The sequence below is a fragment of the Atheta coriaria genome, unplaced genomic scaffold, assembly GCF_025399875.1.
Source record: "Atheta coriaria isolate IRGN ID8LTWV9N9 unplaced genomic scaffold, Caltech_Dcor_3.1 hic_scaffold_1_pilon, whole genome shotgun sequence".
Classification (NCBI taxonomy): Eukaryota; Metazoa; Arthropoda; class Insecta; order Coleoptera; family Staphylinidae; genus Dalotia; species Dalotia coriaria.
In genome coordinates, this window is record NW_027045443.1 from 3,765,989 (window position 1) to 3,782,160 (window position 16,172).

A 16,172-nucleotide genomic window follows, 5' to 3' on the forward strand; every position below is an offset into this window, starting at 1 on the left:
GTAAAGCTGTATTGAATCCATCTAAGTATCAGAGATCGGGTTAGTATAAAGAATATATTTTGTTGATTGATTTATCAGAATGTGGAATTGTTTTGACAAACATTTATTTTTTATTTTTTCTAATAAATATTTTTTTAAATAAAATCCTATGTTACTTCTGATACTTCCAAGTGTTTGTGTACAAAGTTTTATGATGATGGGTTGAGTAGTTTTTGCGTGAAAAATCAACAAACAAACGGACTTTCGCAGTTATAATATTAGAAATGATTTTATTTATATTATTATGAAACTAGCATATAACATTTCTGACAAATCCACAAACTGATCGTTTCAACAAACCGTCCAACGCGAGCACATGGCTGTACATTATGAACCGTAAATGGCGCTTTATAGGTGGAAATAGAAAGAATTATTTAATGTAAGTTTGTAATCTTTTCTTCTACTAGTTAACCCGGCAAACGTTGTTTTGCCATATAAATTATTTTTAGTTTCTAGATAAATTCTAGTGTAGACAAACAGTAACTTACATATTATAAGTGTGTAAGTATGTAAAACTTGATTAACTGAACTAATCGTGCCAAATGCACTTAAAATTAATAATTTTATTATCTAAAATATAAAAATGTTTTCTTCTTCTTCTTTTAATATGTTTGTTAAAGTCTAAGGGTGGTTTTTACGGCGACAAAAATTGGAATAATTACCGGGAAAACGGGGAAAAGCTGAGGTTTTCTTTTTTCAATCGATTATCGAAACAAATTCCGCAGTCTTCGATTAATTTTTGATTTATTGTTTTATATGGTGTTTTGCGCAAAGTGTTTCCTACTGAGTTTTCTTTTGTCCACTGACAAACGAAACAAATTCCGCAGCTTTCTTCGATTTATTTTTGTTTGATTGTTTCATTTCGTGTTTTGTGTAAAGTGTTTAATAATCTATGATCACTAAGTATTGCATGTGACACAATTCGGGTTGTTTTAGTGGGTCCCACTAATATAATTTGTTCTTGAATTGGTGGCAAAAGTTCGTGGAAACGTAGATACTTTGGTTACCCGAGCTGAACCCTACACACCGCCCTATTACCAGGGTGACGGTGAAGGAGAATTTTTTGCGCCGACTATAATATAGGCAGGAACAAAAAAATGCCACATTTCAAATCTTTTTGACAGTTGGGTACGCTAGTTACTTATACAATTAGAGCCCCCGCAGACCACAAACTTTTTATCGGCCGATAGTTTGATCGGGTTGGGCTGTTAGCGCGCACACTACGCCAACTAAACAGTAGGTATGTTAATAACGATAGATTTAATTTGAATTCTTCGCATCTATCAGAGTGTGCCTGGAACTATTTTTCAGTTTTTGATTACAGTTTTATTCATTTGTTTCAAGGTTAAGTGATTAAATTTTGCGAAAATTTCGAAAGAATACTATTGACCACAAAACAATTGAAGCAGATAAACAAACTCACAAAAAAACGGTAAGCAGTGAAAGTAGGTATATGAAGCTACGCGTGATATACGTGAAGACAAGCATCGTAAGCTTCCAAGCAGGTGAGTTAATATTTTGGTATTTTACCATCAACAAACTACCAAAGCAAGTGATCATCGTTATTTTGCTGCTTCAAATAGTCTTTTTGGAGAGAGTATTTCTCTGATTGAGAAAAAGCCGGTTTCTGGTTAACTTTTAAGTTTGAAACAAAAGTTGTTGTGCGGCTATTTTTTGACAATTGACACTAAGAAATCATCAATCATTCCCCAGATTTATTCTTCGACTATTCATAGATTTCATCAATTATGGAAAGAAAGAAGAAAAAAAATTCACCCAAGCAACTTTTGCTTCCTAAGACAGAAGCATCAACGGTTATGGAAAGCAGTGACGATGACGAATGCCACGCTATGAATATAAAATTCGAAGATTTACTCTTAGATCTGCGTAAACAAGTTTTGTATCGCGATAATGGTAAGCGGTTCGGTATGGACGATATGGAGGGGCCGGCTGGACCAGATGCCAAACAAGGCAACAAAGTTTTAATAACGAAAGAAAATTCGAGAACATCGAAGGATTCTGAGGCCGCATCATGCAGTTATATTGAGGGTGCTTCTGCTTCTTCGGAATCACAATCGAACCAAACAAATACTCCTCAACCAGTATCGGGTAAACCGAAAATCGACTACTTCCCTTGCAATTCACCAGAATCGAAGCGAAGATTACATTATTTGTACCAACCGCTAACTGAAGATGAAAAGTTGGAATGGGAAAAGAAGAACAAACTGAAGAAGTCCAAGAAATCGAAACCAGCGAATTAATGTCATTTTGTGTTTGCTTCCTTAGGCAATAAATGATATTAATTAGAACATGCGTCTCGTTATTTGCTTCTTTGTCATAATATGAAATGTTCTATTACGTCATCGTTCTACACAATAACCTTATCAGCATTAGTGTATAAACAACTTCATTTAAGTTTTGCGTACGCTGCATTTCAGTTCAGTCAGTTTTCATTGCCTGTTGATTCGTGTGTCTAGTGCATATGTTGCAATTTTCCAAATTACTTCAATTTTATTCAGCATATTCGATCAAGCATCGACAGTATTTAATGACAATACAAGTGTTTAGTTTGTTCCTGCAGAATGGAGTTATTTTACAGAAAAAATCACAAGTAAGACGTGATAGGTAAATTAAAAAAATTAATAAGTAATGCTCTAATAATAAAGTACTTGTAATGTGCCACCAACTCATGAATGCTTCTTGCGTCAGGGAAATCAGACTCGTTGATTGAAGATGTTAGTTTATACGATTTAATTTTAGGAAGTAGTAGCGTGAACAGGACCAGTCTTTCAGCTTTTGGTTTATGAACTGTGTTCTTCACAATTTGTTGAACCGAACACGCACTCCAAGACTGCAGGAAATTCTTAGAGTAAATACAAATACAAATACATAACAAGTGATATAAGATTACTATGAAACAACAAGTGATATAAAATATGATTAAATATCAAGATATTGAATATGAGTACATTACAATAATTTAGATGTCAGCTCCCAACAGCGTATTAATTACAGTAGAATCCGTTTAGTATGACTCCGCTTATATTGACCAACCGGTTATTATGACGTAACTACACTACGAAGTTTGGTTTTCATATAAAATTCTTTTTAAAAAAGTCGGATATAATGACTTCGCTTACAGTGACATGTCGCTTATTATGACCCATTTTTAATAGATTATGTCCGGTTATAATGACCAACATGATTCTTTACACCTCCGGTCATGCTCGTTGATTCCCGACGACGATCGACACGTGGCGAACTTTTTATATTTATTGCTACATTTCTTTTATGATTGTCAAATTACTTTTATGTATTTACTATCGGAAAGACCAAATGCTTAAATAATAAATATAAGCATTCGGGCAGCAGTACCTTGTCCACGACTTAATCCGTATTTTCCAAATTAACCTTCTGGTCTGTTTTTCACCCTCATAAACCAATTAAATCTTAACCAATCCTGTTCTAGCAGACCATATAACATGACCGATTTTCACAACTTTGAAATCTAAGAACAGTTCCTACTTATCTTCTCACAACTCGTCACGCTGCCGGAGGTGAATTTATTGTTTGTGTTTAACTATTTGTGTCTTGTGTTTCTTGTGTTTGTTACTATGCACAGCAATATTGCAAATGATAATTTGACCATAGCTATGTCCTCTATTCATAATAGTATTAGAGACTGTTTTTACAATAAAATAAAAAAACAAAAGCAGACAAAAATGACAGATTATTTAAAACAGTAAAAAATACTCTTGTATGTGTAATTATGTGCAATTTTGATTTTAATTTAATATATATGTATACATTTATATACATTTGTAATTACTATGTTTATATATTAAAGTACCTACTTAGGTACATATTTACGTAAAAAAAGGTTTTTATTTCACAAAACGGTTTGTATGACGTCCGCTTATTATGACGTGTTTGTCAGTTCCCTTCGATGTCATTATAACCGGACTCTACTGTACTTACAACTTTCCTTGCACTTTCCTTCGGCATTTGTGAACAAAAGAGATTACGTGTGGCGAGATATAGCTGTAGGGTGTTAATGTGGTGTGCCATGGGTTTGGAGCGGTCATATACCTATGTGTTTGCGATTGGATCGAGGGTAGTTAGGGATAGGAGTGAGGCGTGTTTAATATGTTATATGATCGCTCAGTTAACGGTTCGCACAAGTGAACAACTACAAGTACATTATCATCCGTGCTTTCTTAAAGCAATTATTAATACTTTGCAGCGAAAAAATACTGGAATACTTTATATAAAATACTTATATTCAGATTTTTTATTTGTATTAGGTATATACAAATTTATGGAAATTTATTTATTTTTGGAAGTAAAAATGTTAAATTTAATTAGAAATGTGATCATCTGCTTGATGCGATCTTTTAGTTTAGTAAAATTCAATTGATAGAAATTAAAATTGCAATAAGAATCGAGATTCAACTAGTATGCTTAATTGTAGTTTGTTGTTGGTGGTGTGGAGTGAAAAGGAGCGCTGCGACAGGAGGACACAGTCACATTTGGGGTGTCTTGATGACCTGTTGGATGCTTGTAAACTTGCAGCTCACTCCGTTCAATACCTAAGTTCAGGTAGATTGTGTTGAGCATTTGCACCTCATTACTATCCGCATATGCGAGTACATAGTGGTTACTAGGTAATGAACCTGTGGAAGCGTTAGGGGTCGGGGATGTCACTCTCCGCGAGCGTTGCGCTTCATGTGTTTTCGTGTGCATTAGCAAATCGTGAAGAGTTCTGTACGGAGTGCTACAATAATTGCACAAATACTCTCTGCGCAATTTAGAAGTTTTAGACAATCTGAAATAATAAATAAGATAATAAAAATAGTTAGATAGTCAACGCACTTATTTTGAAATACTTAGCATGAATTTCGTGGCCATTCCGCAAGTGTTCTTTTAATTCGCTGAATTTACGATAAAACGTACAACAACCTATCACTGGACAAGCAAACATTTTAACTGAAGACATCCTCTTTCCCTGTATCATTTTATTGGGTTTGTGATGTCTTCGGCATCTACCGCCTTTGCTTAAAGCAGAAATGTTACCTGCAAGTTACATATTTAAAATATTAATAGTTTCATAACTAGATAGTGTAAGATTTAAATAAGTCTGGAATGGATATCTCTCAGAAGCCACCCAATACAATAAATGGATTTTAAAATTTTTAGTCTATTTGCACTGAGTTTATTAATGAATCGACAATTGTTCCGCCGGTGAGGGTCTCGTCAGGACCGGCGATCTCCTGTCTCAAATAGACTAAAAATTCTCTCAATTTTAAAATCCATTTTTAAGTTAAAATGTTGCACGAAATAATCACCTTTCAATACTACATAAAACTATTACAAATCAATGCAAAAGTTTGTTAAACATGACATGGATAGCTCTTTAGATCATTAGAGGTCTCATCAGCACAACTACTGGTTTGACAAATACTCGTATCGACTCGATATAGTTTTAAGTTACGGAAAATTTCGTTACAAGCAGATATTTTGTCTCCACTAAACATTTGCATTAATTTGCAATAGTTATTACTTTAGGAAATGACTACGAACGATGATCAAAAACTGCAAGTGTGATGATACATTAACAATTTCTTAACTTACAATATATTTGGTCGATGTGCTTTTGTCTCGGTGCGTTCAACGGTGAATTCTTGATCCATTCACTATCGAAACTGTTTCTCGTCGTAATTGCATGCTGGTAGCAGTCTTCGTCGCAGACGTCCATTCGACAATCCATCTCCTGGGTATACTCTAAAACATTTTAGTAATTCAAATTCATCCCCATCAATAATTTCTATGGTCATGTTTGAAATTCAGCATATACCTATTTGCATTTTAGACACGTGCGTTGATGAGTGGTCCACATGTTCGAATCCCCCGTCGTTTTTATCAGTATTGCAGAGTCGATGACTATCAACCATGTCTAAAAAGGGGTACACAAAACACTACAAGAAATTTTAAATCTGACCAAAAGTGTCAGAAAAAAAAAGTATTAAATCTGCATGCGTTTTATTCGTTAAATGTTACCTTGACGACTGATTCAAAATTTTATATAGCAACTCAGTATTCCTCTGCATTGTTTTTTTAAACTAAATTATATTTCTTAATGCACCTCCGACTCGTGCATAAGCAATTTCGCTCAATACACCCAGTGTTAAAAAAATTTTATATTAACTGTACTGACGAACCACCACGTTTGAATCTGTTTTATTCATAGAGGTTACTTTGATTTCATTGGTGAAATTGCAATCCCGATATGCGCGCGATTCAAATTTTCAGTAGAAAATATTAAATACATATTTCTTCGCACACTCAGTTGTCACCACAAAAGTTGCAATTCAGCCAATATGAACAAGCTGTACAAATATACAAGCGACGAGTATTGGATATCATAAACGAACAATTCTCTTAAATTCAGATCTTTGTTACTGGTCAGTGCCAAGTTCGCGGAGTTAATGAGCGTGGTATAGCCATACCATGTGGCCATATTATGAATAGAAACTAGTCCAATAGATAAAAGTTTAGTATTAGTTACAAATTCGTAAAATATAGTTTAATAAGTTTTTTTCGATGAAAATTCGTGCGTGCCTCCGCTTTCTAGGAAACGGTGAGTATGAGTTGTAAAACTTACTAATTTTAAGAGTAATTTATTTCGCCAATTTTATTATTCGATGTACCTAATTGACCATGATTTAATTCATCACAAAATTGATACAATATATTGATTTAAAATAAATCACAGCTCGGTAATTTTCCACTGGTAAATACGAATCATTTATAATTCATACTCATACATTTTTAAAGGAGTTTTTTACATCTTTTGCAATTTCTCAATTCGTCGCCCTCACCGCCATTTTGTAAATATTATTAAGCAATGAAGCAATCAGGTTATAATTATCAAATATGTTTGCATCAGAACGGCCAAATTTAAATTTTTTTTCGGTTTTGGATATTTTTAATTTGATTGGTCGTGAAATTTAGTGACTTGCTGATTTTATAAGATCAAGTTTGACAGGGGGCGGGAACAATTCAATCTTGGAGGGCACGCTTACGTTACAGCGTGTCGCATTTTACTTGTCGTTCCTGATCAGCAACATTACTTGTAAACCATAAAAAATATTCATCTTTCGTTAGTGCAAAAATTCTCGTCCATCATGGGAAGCATCGATGAACCGGATCAAGTGCGGAGACTTCTGGTGACGGAAATGAAGAAGGTCGCTGCTAATAACGCACCAAAGCCTTCTGCGGAGCTTACAGAACGTGATATCCAACGAGCAAACTATAGAAAAAATAAACGAGAAGGTATAGAGCGCCGGCGCGACATTAGGCGTTATTCAAGGGAAATCGCAAACAGTTTCCCTGGCATCAGTGAGGCGAACGATAAACAACGACGCGATATAGAGAAGATGGTACAACGAGTTGTGGAAAGTATGTTACCCGGAAGGACATCTCGAAAATATAAGAAACCATCCTCGTGTACGACTAATCGTTCCATTAATCCAGTTTTGTGGGAGTGGAATGAGTATGTCGTCAATGAACTTAATGCTATTAATACTTCTCTGATAAGAATGTGCCTTGCGCTGGTGAAGGCTATTCCGGAAAAAGTCGCTCCGACCACTTCGGCACTAGCTAAACGGGTTTTGCAAACTCTATATCCAGCACAATATCCAACTAACGATGACGATGCAGCGCAACCCGAGGAAGCACCACAAGAAGCAGAATTAACTTCTTCGAAGGAGGTAGCTGTTGATGAAAAATCTAAGAAGGCACCGCCGGAAACAAATGCCATAGAACCGGTGAAATGTAAGAAGGCAGGGCAAAAACGACAAAAATCTGGAAAAAGGAAGGCACACAAGTAATGCTGTAATCAATACCATCATTGCAAAATAAATTTATTTCCGGAAGGAAATAAATAAATAGAAAAGGCTAAATAATTTTAAAAAATGAAACAAAAAGGAAAATTTTAACTGTAGAACATTATATATTTTTGTTGTTTGCAATGTACAATCGCATGCGCATTGTTCTTTTGACATCAAAATTAAAATTTTACTTTTTAGCGGTGCTTTTTTTATCTTATCCATATTTTTAATAGATAGATCAGGTTAGGCGTGTTTCCCTTTGCATTTCACCCTTTCAATCAATATCGACCAGAATATTAAATAATCAGATTTTTTAATACGCTTGTTAAATATAATGAATAATTTGTTTATTCATGTACGAGTACAATGGTACGAGCGTAATTCGGTTAATGAAAACAATTCAGACGAAATATTTATTTTTTACACATAATTACAAGATTTACTTTTGATATTGCCGAGACGTTCTCTTCTTACGTTTGTTTCGCTTCTTCTTTCCAGGACGTTCAGATTCTTCCAGAGGTTGATATAAATAATGCAGTCTTCGTTTTGATTCCGGTGAATTGCAAGGGAAGTAGTCGATTTTTGGTTTGCCGGATAATTCCCGAATGCGTGAAACCATTTCGGGTGATAGGCGCCCACGTTGGTTCGATTTTGTTTGCGATTGTGATGAAGAAACATAATGGTAGGTGTGAGTGCACGATGCGCCTTCCTTGGGCGATTTTATTCCTACCGGAATCTGTATCTCGTATGTGGCACGCGCTTCGATTGCCTCCTCATCCATCCGATCCAGATCAAATAGCTGTTCATTCTTGCGTTTGGAAATTTGTTTGCACACATCCGAAAGTAAATGATCGAATTTTAAATTTAATGATTCCCATTCCTCTTCGCCACTTTCTGATGCTGTGCCGGCTGGTCTAAGGGGATTTTTTTTCTGCTTGTTCATAATTCATTCATACGAGGGAATTAATTATAATTGTCACCCGTCAAGGAAAGTATCACCGAATAAAATTCCCCTTCAAGTTGGGCTATTTCAAGCTTCCAAATCATCACATGTCCATCCATTTTTACAATAACATTTCCATCATTTTGAAATGGTTAATTAGCGTTTTTTTCTTCCTGTATTTTTATTATGTTATGATTCATCTACGTTTTTCAGCAGTTAAATTATCATCCAAGAGATGATCCGACAGCTGGACGTCCAAATTCCAGGAGGACACTGGAGAGACTTGAGAGATCAGGCAGGCATGCCTATTAAGAACAAAGAAGAAGAAGAAGAATTATCATAAACGTTAAATTCCTTCCTCAGACAATGAAATTGTGCAATTAACATAACTATTAAGAGCGCGCTTTTATTTTACCCTATATTCTTCAAATACGCTTTAATGGCACAAAGGAATTATTATTTCTTGGGTGTTGTAGATTTGACAATGCTGCCAGAATACCATTCAAAATATCATTTTTGGAAGAATGTAGAATATTTGCAAATCATTAACGTTTCTACATGATTCATAATAAACGTGTAGTCTTAAATTCAGCTAATAAATAATTTATAAGAATGTACAGTTTACACTCGTTTTAAATCAATTTGTACTACGGTTGGTGTTCATTTTTGAGTTTTTTTTTTTTCTTTTCGCCGTTAAACGTATTCTTGGGCTGTGGTGTGTCGGTGCTTTTTTTGTTGATAAGTAATATTGTTACTACCATGATGAATAATTTCTGTACAAAATATGTATTTATTAATAACCAGGCTTTACCACTTATAAGTCTTGAACTTAATAGTATATAATATTTGTAAACAATTTAGGGGTCCTGTTCCGCATTTCGTTCTTTTCGTTTCGGTGCACTACAATATATTCGCTGCATGGCGCTTATTTTCTACAATCTTATTTTCTCGAGGAATGAATTTAGTGACTGTTAATAGTTGATTTTATTAAGTTCAACTTTTCAATCATGTCGCGTTGAGGCCCGTGGCTTGTCGGGCGCGCATTTACAAACCTTAAAAATTATTTATACTCTGTTTTATCTATTTTCGGATTTGTAGTCATGTCGTAGACCAAAGAAACTTCTCCATCTAAAGCCAATGCACGACCTTCTATCATCCCAATCAACAAAGATAAAGAGTTACGGAAAGAAACATTTTCAACACGTTGTCGAAAAAGCTCAATTTAATCAAATTTTGATCTGAATTGCTTATGCCAATTCAGCGGTAAATTCAGAGGGAATATTGCCAGCAAACATAACGAGAAAGAACGGACAACAACGGCGGTCACGTCCTCAAAGCTATGGAAACCTTGACAGCCATAGATAAGTAACTCTCTGCTTGCCTCTATCACTTCCAGATGTCTATCGGCAAGAAATCGGACTTTGCAATCACAAATTGCTATAAACAAATCGAAGTTGCACTCGATAAGCTTTCTATCACTGCATTTACACACTGGGGGTATAGATAAGATGTGAAACTGGCAGAAGTCGATTTTCTGTCCAATTTACAGATGAGAAGAAAGGAACGATTGCAAATATTTACTGCTTCATTTTATTCGTGTCTTGTTAAAATATATTCATCAAGTCATATGGGTTCTATTGTAATAACCTAGCAAGAAAGATTCAAACGTTTGAAATATACTAACTATTTATAATCACAAATTATCAGGTTCATATATTACTACACATTTTCAACATTTATACAGTGCATAATAGCAAAACTAGACTCCTCATTTCTTTGTATTGTCTGTGGTTGGGGTACTAGCCTTCGCTTCAGGTATTTTATGCTTCAAAGAAGCTTCAAACTTTTCAAATTCAGATTTGGTGACCTTGTCAGCTTCATCTTCAATTTGCTCCACAGCCAGCACCTCAGGAATATAGAATTGCATCATATTCTGGACGCCATTCTTTAATGTCACCGTTGAGCTCGGGCAATTTGTGCATGATCCTTGCATCTTCAGCTTCACAACTCCATCATCAAAGCCCACGAATATGATATCACCGCCATCTTCTTGCACCGTCGGTCGGATTCGTGTGTCAAGCAGTTCCTTGATCATTTGTACTATTTCACTGTCATCTTCTTTAATTTCTGTAAAATTTAAATTCATACATAACACTTTAAGTCACTTGATTAAATAACTTACGAGTATCAGAATTTGGTACAGCATCATGCAGGATTGGCAAGCCAGAAGCAAAGAAATCCATAATAGTAGCAAATATCTCTGGTTTTAACAATTTCCATTCTACATCTTCATCCAACCTTGTCACAGTAATAAAGTCAGGCCCAAGGAAGACAGATTTTACTCCTTCAATTCGAAATAAAAGTTTCGTAAGTGGTGAACAAAAAGCTGCTTGCCCATTAGGAAAATCCATTGTTTGTCCAGCTTCCAAAACCTTCTGGCCAGGTAGAAATTTGAGACTGTTTGGATTGGGTGTCTCTTGTGTCTGTATAAACAATCTTAGATGGGGAGATAATGAAATGTGTTTTCTTCTAGTGATATAAAAGTACAAGATAAAAATTAATAAAAATTAGTTACTTGTATACACAGTCTGTTAATAATTACCCTTGAACAAGACGTGGTTTCATGCAATTCGAGCATGTCCTAATCAATTTACTAGCGAACATCTTCAGATTTTTTAGAAGGTGCAATAATTTCTTATTTTCGATGAATAACCGGGGTTATAGAGGTTAGAATCAGAATTAAACGTTGATGTTCTTTTTGTATGTGCATATTCAGTTGCATAGCATAAATATTGCGAAGTTCCTCGACCACCTTTGAATTCATATACAGTGGAATCCCGGTAATCCGGCAATCACTTTGCAGGGCAGCGAATTTGTCGGATTATAGAAAAGTGCCTAAGACCTCTTACAGTCCGGAATTTTTTTACAAAAAAATACCTTGTAATCTGACAAAACCCAATCCTAAAGTACAAACATGACATATGACCATGTCGGATTAAGCCGTGTCCGGATTACCGGTATTCCTCTGTAGCTACTTCGTGTTTGAATTCCTTGTTCCATTCACCATAAATTATTAGCTACTGCCTATGAAAATTTTGCAAACAATTGCAGGGCCAGTAGTAAATTAAAATTACCGTAACATTGCAATCGCTTCCAGAAAACGAAGCGAAAATTTATGCATAAAACAAGTAAATATAACAAGTATTTGAATTAAAAAGTGTTTGAACGACGTATATGTGATGGAATTTCATATTCACCGATTTACTTTAGACAACTTTTTATGAATGTCAAATATGTCCGTCTCTCCTAGAGTAAATGAGTAGTATATCTAAAGTCAATCAACCCGATATCGCACAAAATAACAGAATTGGGTACATTTGCACTTACTTTTTATAATATGTCAAAAAAGAAGGTGGATTTATTGCCATTTATGAACCAAAGTAATTATGATTAATTATTGCTCAAAACTTTGCTTTGAAAAGCTGTAGAAATTATTATGAAAATCAGCCAGGATAAAAAGGCATTCACAATGACTAAACTCATGCATGAATTTCATCTCATTCCTTTACACTTTTGAAGTTATTTTTAGCAATACTTTAAATACATAAATTTAAATTTAAAAAAATACATAGAATTGAATTAGGAAGGGAGACAAAAGAGGATCTGCACAGGTCCCCTAAATTAAAGTAATTTATTTTTTTTATACAAGAACATTACCGATACTTAAAAAATAGTTCACTTGTTTTCCTTCACTTGCAAACCTGCAACAAACAGAAGAAAAATTATAAATTAGAGTGCAAAAGCAGACCATAGACTTTAGCTATGGTTTGAATAAAAATTAATAAAAATTAATTGATTGAATTGTAATTGTGGCTACTTCATATGACAAATGAAATACAAATTGCACCTGGGGTAAGTGGTAGCCCTGCTTTGATTTACCACTAACTTTCAATCCATAAGCAATTGAATTGCAGATGGATTACATAGATAATGGCACAATTAAGATGAAATAACAATTATGTGCTAACCTGGTGGTAATGACTGCTTCAGTTTCTCTGCCTTCTCTTTGTCAAAGATCACCAGTGTGTACAGGAAGCGTGAACAACGCACCTTGAATTTAGTGTTTCCCTTCTTAGGATTGTTCTTGATCTTCACAGCTAAAAAAAAAACGAAACATATTAATAATTTTGTATTTCTATGCAAGTTGAAGCATTGCTTACATTTGGCATCCTTCCTCCTCGCGCGCAGAAGGAAGTCTTTGATTTCCTTGATTTCACGGGGCTTTAATCAAACAAATTATGTTAGCACAATGAACTACATTCTAACCTGTCGTGTATTTTGCTGAGGTGTGTCCATAACGATGTAAACAGCTCATTCACCACACGTACGTACCATGATGGATGCCTCTAATCGTCCTGCAGAAAGATCCACAAATTACAATAAAATCGCTGATGCTCGCAAGAAAATATCTTGCGGATAGTATGAATGCCATAGTAGTGAACATAATGATTAGCGATCGAAGCAAATTCACGATTCCTTACGGCGGATTGGCAAGGATTTAAGGCAAAAATGATAATTGTACGTACCTTGTTTACTTTAGGAACGATTGCAAAAGAAAGAGGAGAGCGCAGGGCAAAACCATTACAGAGTTGACATACGTCAACCAGTCGATGCTGATTGGTGAGACGCGTTATCAACCTTTACGCGCAAAATTCAAATTTTCAAATTTACAGCTGCTCAAAAAAGCGGGCATTTTAAAAATTTAATTAAATAATATCCTAAACATGTTGAATTTAATTCATATAACTTATGTATAGTTAAAATACTCTTTTTCTTTGAAGTTTTCTTGAGGTCCCCGATCAGTGAAGCTTATGATATTAAAAACATAGCCATCCAAGATCCAACGTGCGTGTTCATAACCTCCCAGTTCATGCATGTTTGCAGTGCTGCGTTTTTAAAGAACACGTTTGTTTTTATCATCTGATCGTAAACAAGTTTTTATCCGTTTCGCCGGGAGGATGCAAAACCCTGAGGAGACCGGTGGTAAGATAATCACTGTAATCGAAGAGGGTCAAGCCCGGATTGAAACCGCTGGCAATGTGTTCTGCAATCCGGTGCAAGAGTTCAACCGGGATCTGAGCATCTCTGGGCTGAACGCGTTCAGTCGCGTTTATGCCAAAGAAAAAGAAAAGCCTGGTAAAATCAAAGACAATATACCAATTGTCCTCAAAAAGGAGGAGTATCGATTTGAGGCCGGCAAGAAATATGAGAATGGGTTGAGTATTCTTGAAGCTCTCTCAGCCACTGGCTTGAGGAGCATTCGCTATGCTAAAGAAGTGGAAGGAATCAATAAGATTATTGCAAATGATGTCAGCTCAGTAGCTGTGGAGAATATCAAGAAAAATATTGATAGTAATGGTGTCACAGACTTTGTCTCTGCTAGTTTAAATGATGCAACGTGAGTTCTATTTATTAAAAAACAAATGATTGTGGCTTAAGATTTGATTAATTTATAGGACACTTATGTATGCTCATAAAAATGATAGATTTGATGTGATTGACTTGGATCCTTATGGCAGTCCAACAATATTTCTTGACAGTGCTGTTCAGGCAATTAAAGATGGTGGATTATTACTTGTAACTGCCACAGACATGGCAGTTCTCGCCGGTAATACGCCCGAAACTTGTTACGTTAAGTATGGAGCGGTTTCACTGCGGACTCAGTCTTGTCATGAGATGGTAATAGCTCAAATACAATTAAGAATCTCTTCTGATATGTTGTTGATTGCAGGCATTACGTATTCTTCTGCAAACTATCGAAAGTTTTGCAAACCGGTATGGACGCTACATAGTGCCCCAGTTATCCATATCAGCCGATTTTTATATTCGTGTCTTCGTAAGGGTGTACACTGGTGCTTACAAGTGTAAATTCACGACGAGGTAGTATCAATGACAAATCTGTTTTGAAACGTTTGTTTTGAACATTTATTTTCTTAGTAAACTAGCCATGGTTCACTGCTGCACCGGATGCGATAGTTTCAATTTGCAACCGTTGGGTAAGATTAAAACTAACGAAAAAAACGGTTTACCCAAGTTTTCGTTGCCAACCACTATCCCATCTGTGGGGAGCGTATGCGAACATTGCCAGCATCCATATCATGTAAGTTGTTAAAATGTGTAATGATGATTGGTCGTTAATAATACGTTGATACCAGATGGGTGGTCCGATCTGGGCGGCACCTATACATAATCCCGAGTTTGTGTGGCAAATATACCAACACACCTCTGATAAACTACGTACCTATAAGCGCATTGAAGGAATGCTCAATGTGGTCCTTGAAGAGCTTCACGATACGCCGCTTCATTATAATCTGGATCGTTTGACTGGTGTCCTGCACGCTGAGACGCCTCCGATTATGGTTGTACGGTACTGTAGTTGATTCTTTATTTTATTTTAAATACTAACTCAGTTTGTGTGTATTCTCTGCCCAGTTCGGCTCTTTTAAATGCCGGTTATCGAGTGTCATATACTCACACCAAGAAAACCTCGATTAAAACGAACGCACCTGCAAAGGTGCTGTGGGATATCATGAGGCAATGGATCAAGACACATCCGGTGTCACAGAAGTGGTTGGACCAAGACAAAGTCACCGCCAATATTCTTGCGCAGGTCTGCGAGACTGAATACTCGTTTAAAATGCATCCCGATGCCGAACCGAACTCGCGCCGTCAGGGGTACACGCGTTTTCAACAGAACCCCACCGCATTTTGGGGTCCCGGTTGTAGAGCTACTGCGATGGTTGGCGACCAAGGGTTAGCTAAGAGTAAAAGAAATCAGGGCAAGAGGAAGCGCAAGGTATCTACTAAGAGCGAGGAGTCATCGACCGGCAATCCCGGCGCTGACTAAGATTTTTTATTACTTTATTACTAAGTATTTAAATTTTATATCTAGCCATGTTCAGATTCTAATATTTCTATTGTTACTATAAATTGGAAAGACCTTTGTCTGCGTTCCAGGACTAGAAATTACAATCCTTGAATTTCGCCGTGGACTGAGACTATTTTGATGACTAAGTATTTAAGTTTTATATTTACTTGTGTTCAAATTGTAATATTGCTATTGTTACTGTAAAATGGGAAGTGCCTTGCCTGCCTTCTTGATCTGGGAGTTGCAAACCTAGGATTGTGGCACTCCTGAAAGGCATGGTTAGAAATTTTGTTCGTTTTATAATTACGTACCGAATCGAATAAAAAATATTCTTGATGTTAAGTATGTGATCACTTTTGCAAAGTTTTCTGTG

General features: G+C 35.8%; 4 protein-coding genes and 1 long non-coding RNA gene across 6 annotated transcripts; 2 read left to right on the plus strand and 3 right to left on the minus strand.

Annotated features, from left to right (window-relative positions):
* Positions 1-4,301: 4,301 nt before the first annotated feature.
* On the minus strand, positions 4,302-6,205 carry LOC135791883 (uncharacterized). Of its 2 annotated transcripts, XM_065302461.1 has the most exons (5): positions 6,097-6,205; positions 5,894-5,992; positions 5,671-5,820; positions 4,926-5,112; positions 4,302-4,864 (listed from the first exon to the last, which is right to left on the minus strand). In XM_065302461.1, the coding sequence occupies exons 2-5, from the start codon at positions 5,988-5,990 to the stop codon at positions 4,501-4,503; spliced, it is 798 nt and encodes a 265-aa protein (XP_065158533.1). In that variant the 5' UTR covers positions 5,991-5,992; positions 6,097-6,205; the 3' UTR covers positions 4,302-4,500. The 2 variants fall into 2 exon arrangements, with proteins under 2 accessions (XP_065158533.1, XP_065158526.1); XM_065302454.1 differs by lacking the exon at positions 6,097-6,205 and having other exon boundaries at positions 5,894-6,083.
* Positions 6,206-8,890: 2,685 nt separating this feature from the next.
* LOC135792307 (uncharacterized) lies at positions 8,891-9,484 on the plus strand. Its single transcript, XR_010548261.1, has 2 exons — positions 8,891-9,022; positions 9,085-9,484. It is a non-coding gene; the product is annotated as an uncharacterized lncRNA (long non-coding RNA).
* A 961-nt stretch (positions 9,485-10,445) lies between these two features.
* LOC135792146 (NFU1 iron-sulfur cluster scaffold homolog, mitochondrial-like) lies at positions 10,446-11,650 on the minus strand. Its single transcript, XM_065302770.1, has 3 exons — positions 11,474-11,650; positions 11,054-11,400; positions 10,446-10,998 (listed from the first exon to the last, which is right to left on the minus strand). Exons 1-3 carry the CDS (start codon positions 11,533-11,535, stop codon positions 10,640-10,642), a joined length of 768 nt encoding a protein of 255 aa, XP_065158842.1. The 5' UTR covers positions 11,536-11,650; the 3' UTR covers positions 10,446-10,639.
* An 898-nt stretch (positions 11,651-12,548) lies between these two features.
* Positions 12,549-13,534, minus strand: LOC135792158 (large ribosomal subunit protein eL38). The gene is made up of 5 exons (XM_065302776.1): positions 13,458-13,534; positions 13,264-13,286; positions 13,092-13,152; positions 12,900-13,028; positions 12,549-12,632 (listed from the first exon to the last, which is right to left on the minus strand). The coding sequence occupies exons 2-5, from the start codon at positions 13,264-13,266 to the stop codon at positions 12,607-12,609; spliced, it is 219 nt and encodes a 72-aa protein (XP_065158848.1). The 5' UTR covers positions 13,267-13,286; positions 13,458-13,534; the 3' UTR covers positions 12,549-12,606.
* A 224-nt stretch (positions 13,535-13,758) lies between these two features.
* Trm1 (tRNA methyltransferase 1) lies at positions 13,759-16,141 on the plus strand. Its single transcript, XM_065306441.1, has 6 exons — positions 13,759-14,329; positions 14,388-14,610; positions 14,663-14,811; positions 14,869-15,031; positions 15,087-15,298; positions 15,364-16,141. Exons 1-6 carry the CDS (start codon positions 13,890-13,892, stop codon positions 15,776-15,778), a joined length of 1,602 nt encoding a protein of 533 aa, XP_065162513.1. The 5' UTR covers positions 13,759-13,889; the 3' UTR covers positions 15,779-16,141.
* Positions 16,142-16,172: the final 31 nt, after the last annotated feature.

Bases quoted from the DNA above. Each gene is read 5' to 3' on its own strand.
- LOC135791883 (XM_065302461.1), bottom strand. From the start codon at position 5,990: ATGGTTGATAGTCATCGACTCTGCAATACTGATAAAAACGACGGGGGA. The intron at 5,821-5,893 runs GTATATGCTGAA...AAAATGTTTTAG, and splicing joins CGTGTCTAAAATGCAAATAG to AGTATACCCAGGAGATGGAT. The intron at 4,865-4,925 runs GTATTTCAAAAT...TTATTATTTCAG, and splicing joins GGCCACGAAATTCATGCTAA to ATTGTCTAAAACTTCTAAAT.
- LOC135792146 (XM_065302770.1), bottom strand. From the start codon at position 11,535: ATGTTCGCTAGTAAATTGATTAGGACATGCTCGAATTGCATGAAACCA. The intron at 11,401-11,473 runs GTAATTATTAAC...TTATATCACTAG, and splicing joins AAACCACGTCTTGTTCAAGG to AAGAAAACACATTTCATTAT. The intron at 10,999-11,053 runs GTAAGTTATTTA...TAAATTTTACAG, and splicing joins TGTACCAAATTCTGATACTC to AAATTAAAGAAGATGACAGT.
- LOC135792158 (XM_065302776.1), bottom strand. The intron at 13,029-13,091 runs GTAAGCAATGCT...TTTTTTTTTTAG, and splicing joins GAGGAGGAAGGATGCCAAAT to CTGTGAAGATCAAGAACAAT. The intron at 12,633-12,899 runs GTTAGCACATAA...TGTTTGTTGCAG, and splicing joins GAAGCAGTCATTACCACCAG to GTTTGCAAGTGAAGGAAAAC.
- Trm1 (XM_065306441.1), top strand. From the start codon at position 13,890: ATGCAAAACCCTGAGGAGACCGGTGGTAAGATAATCACTGTAATCGAA. The intron at 14,611-14,662 runs GTAATAGCTCAA...TGTTGATTGCAG, and splicing joins CTCAGTCTTGTCATGAGATG to GCATTACGTATTCTTCTGCA. The intron at 14,812-14,868 runs GTAGTATCAATG...TTATTTTCTTAG, and splicing joins AAGTGTAAATTCACGACGAG to TAAACTAGCCATGGTTCACT.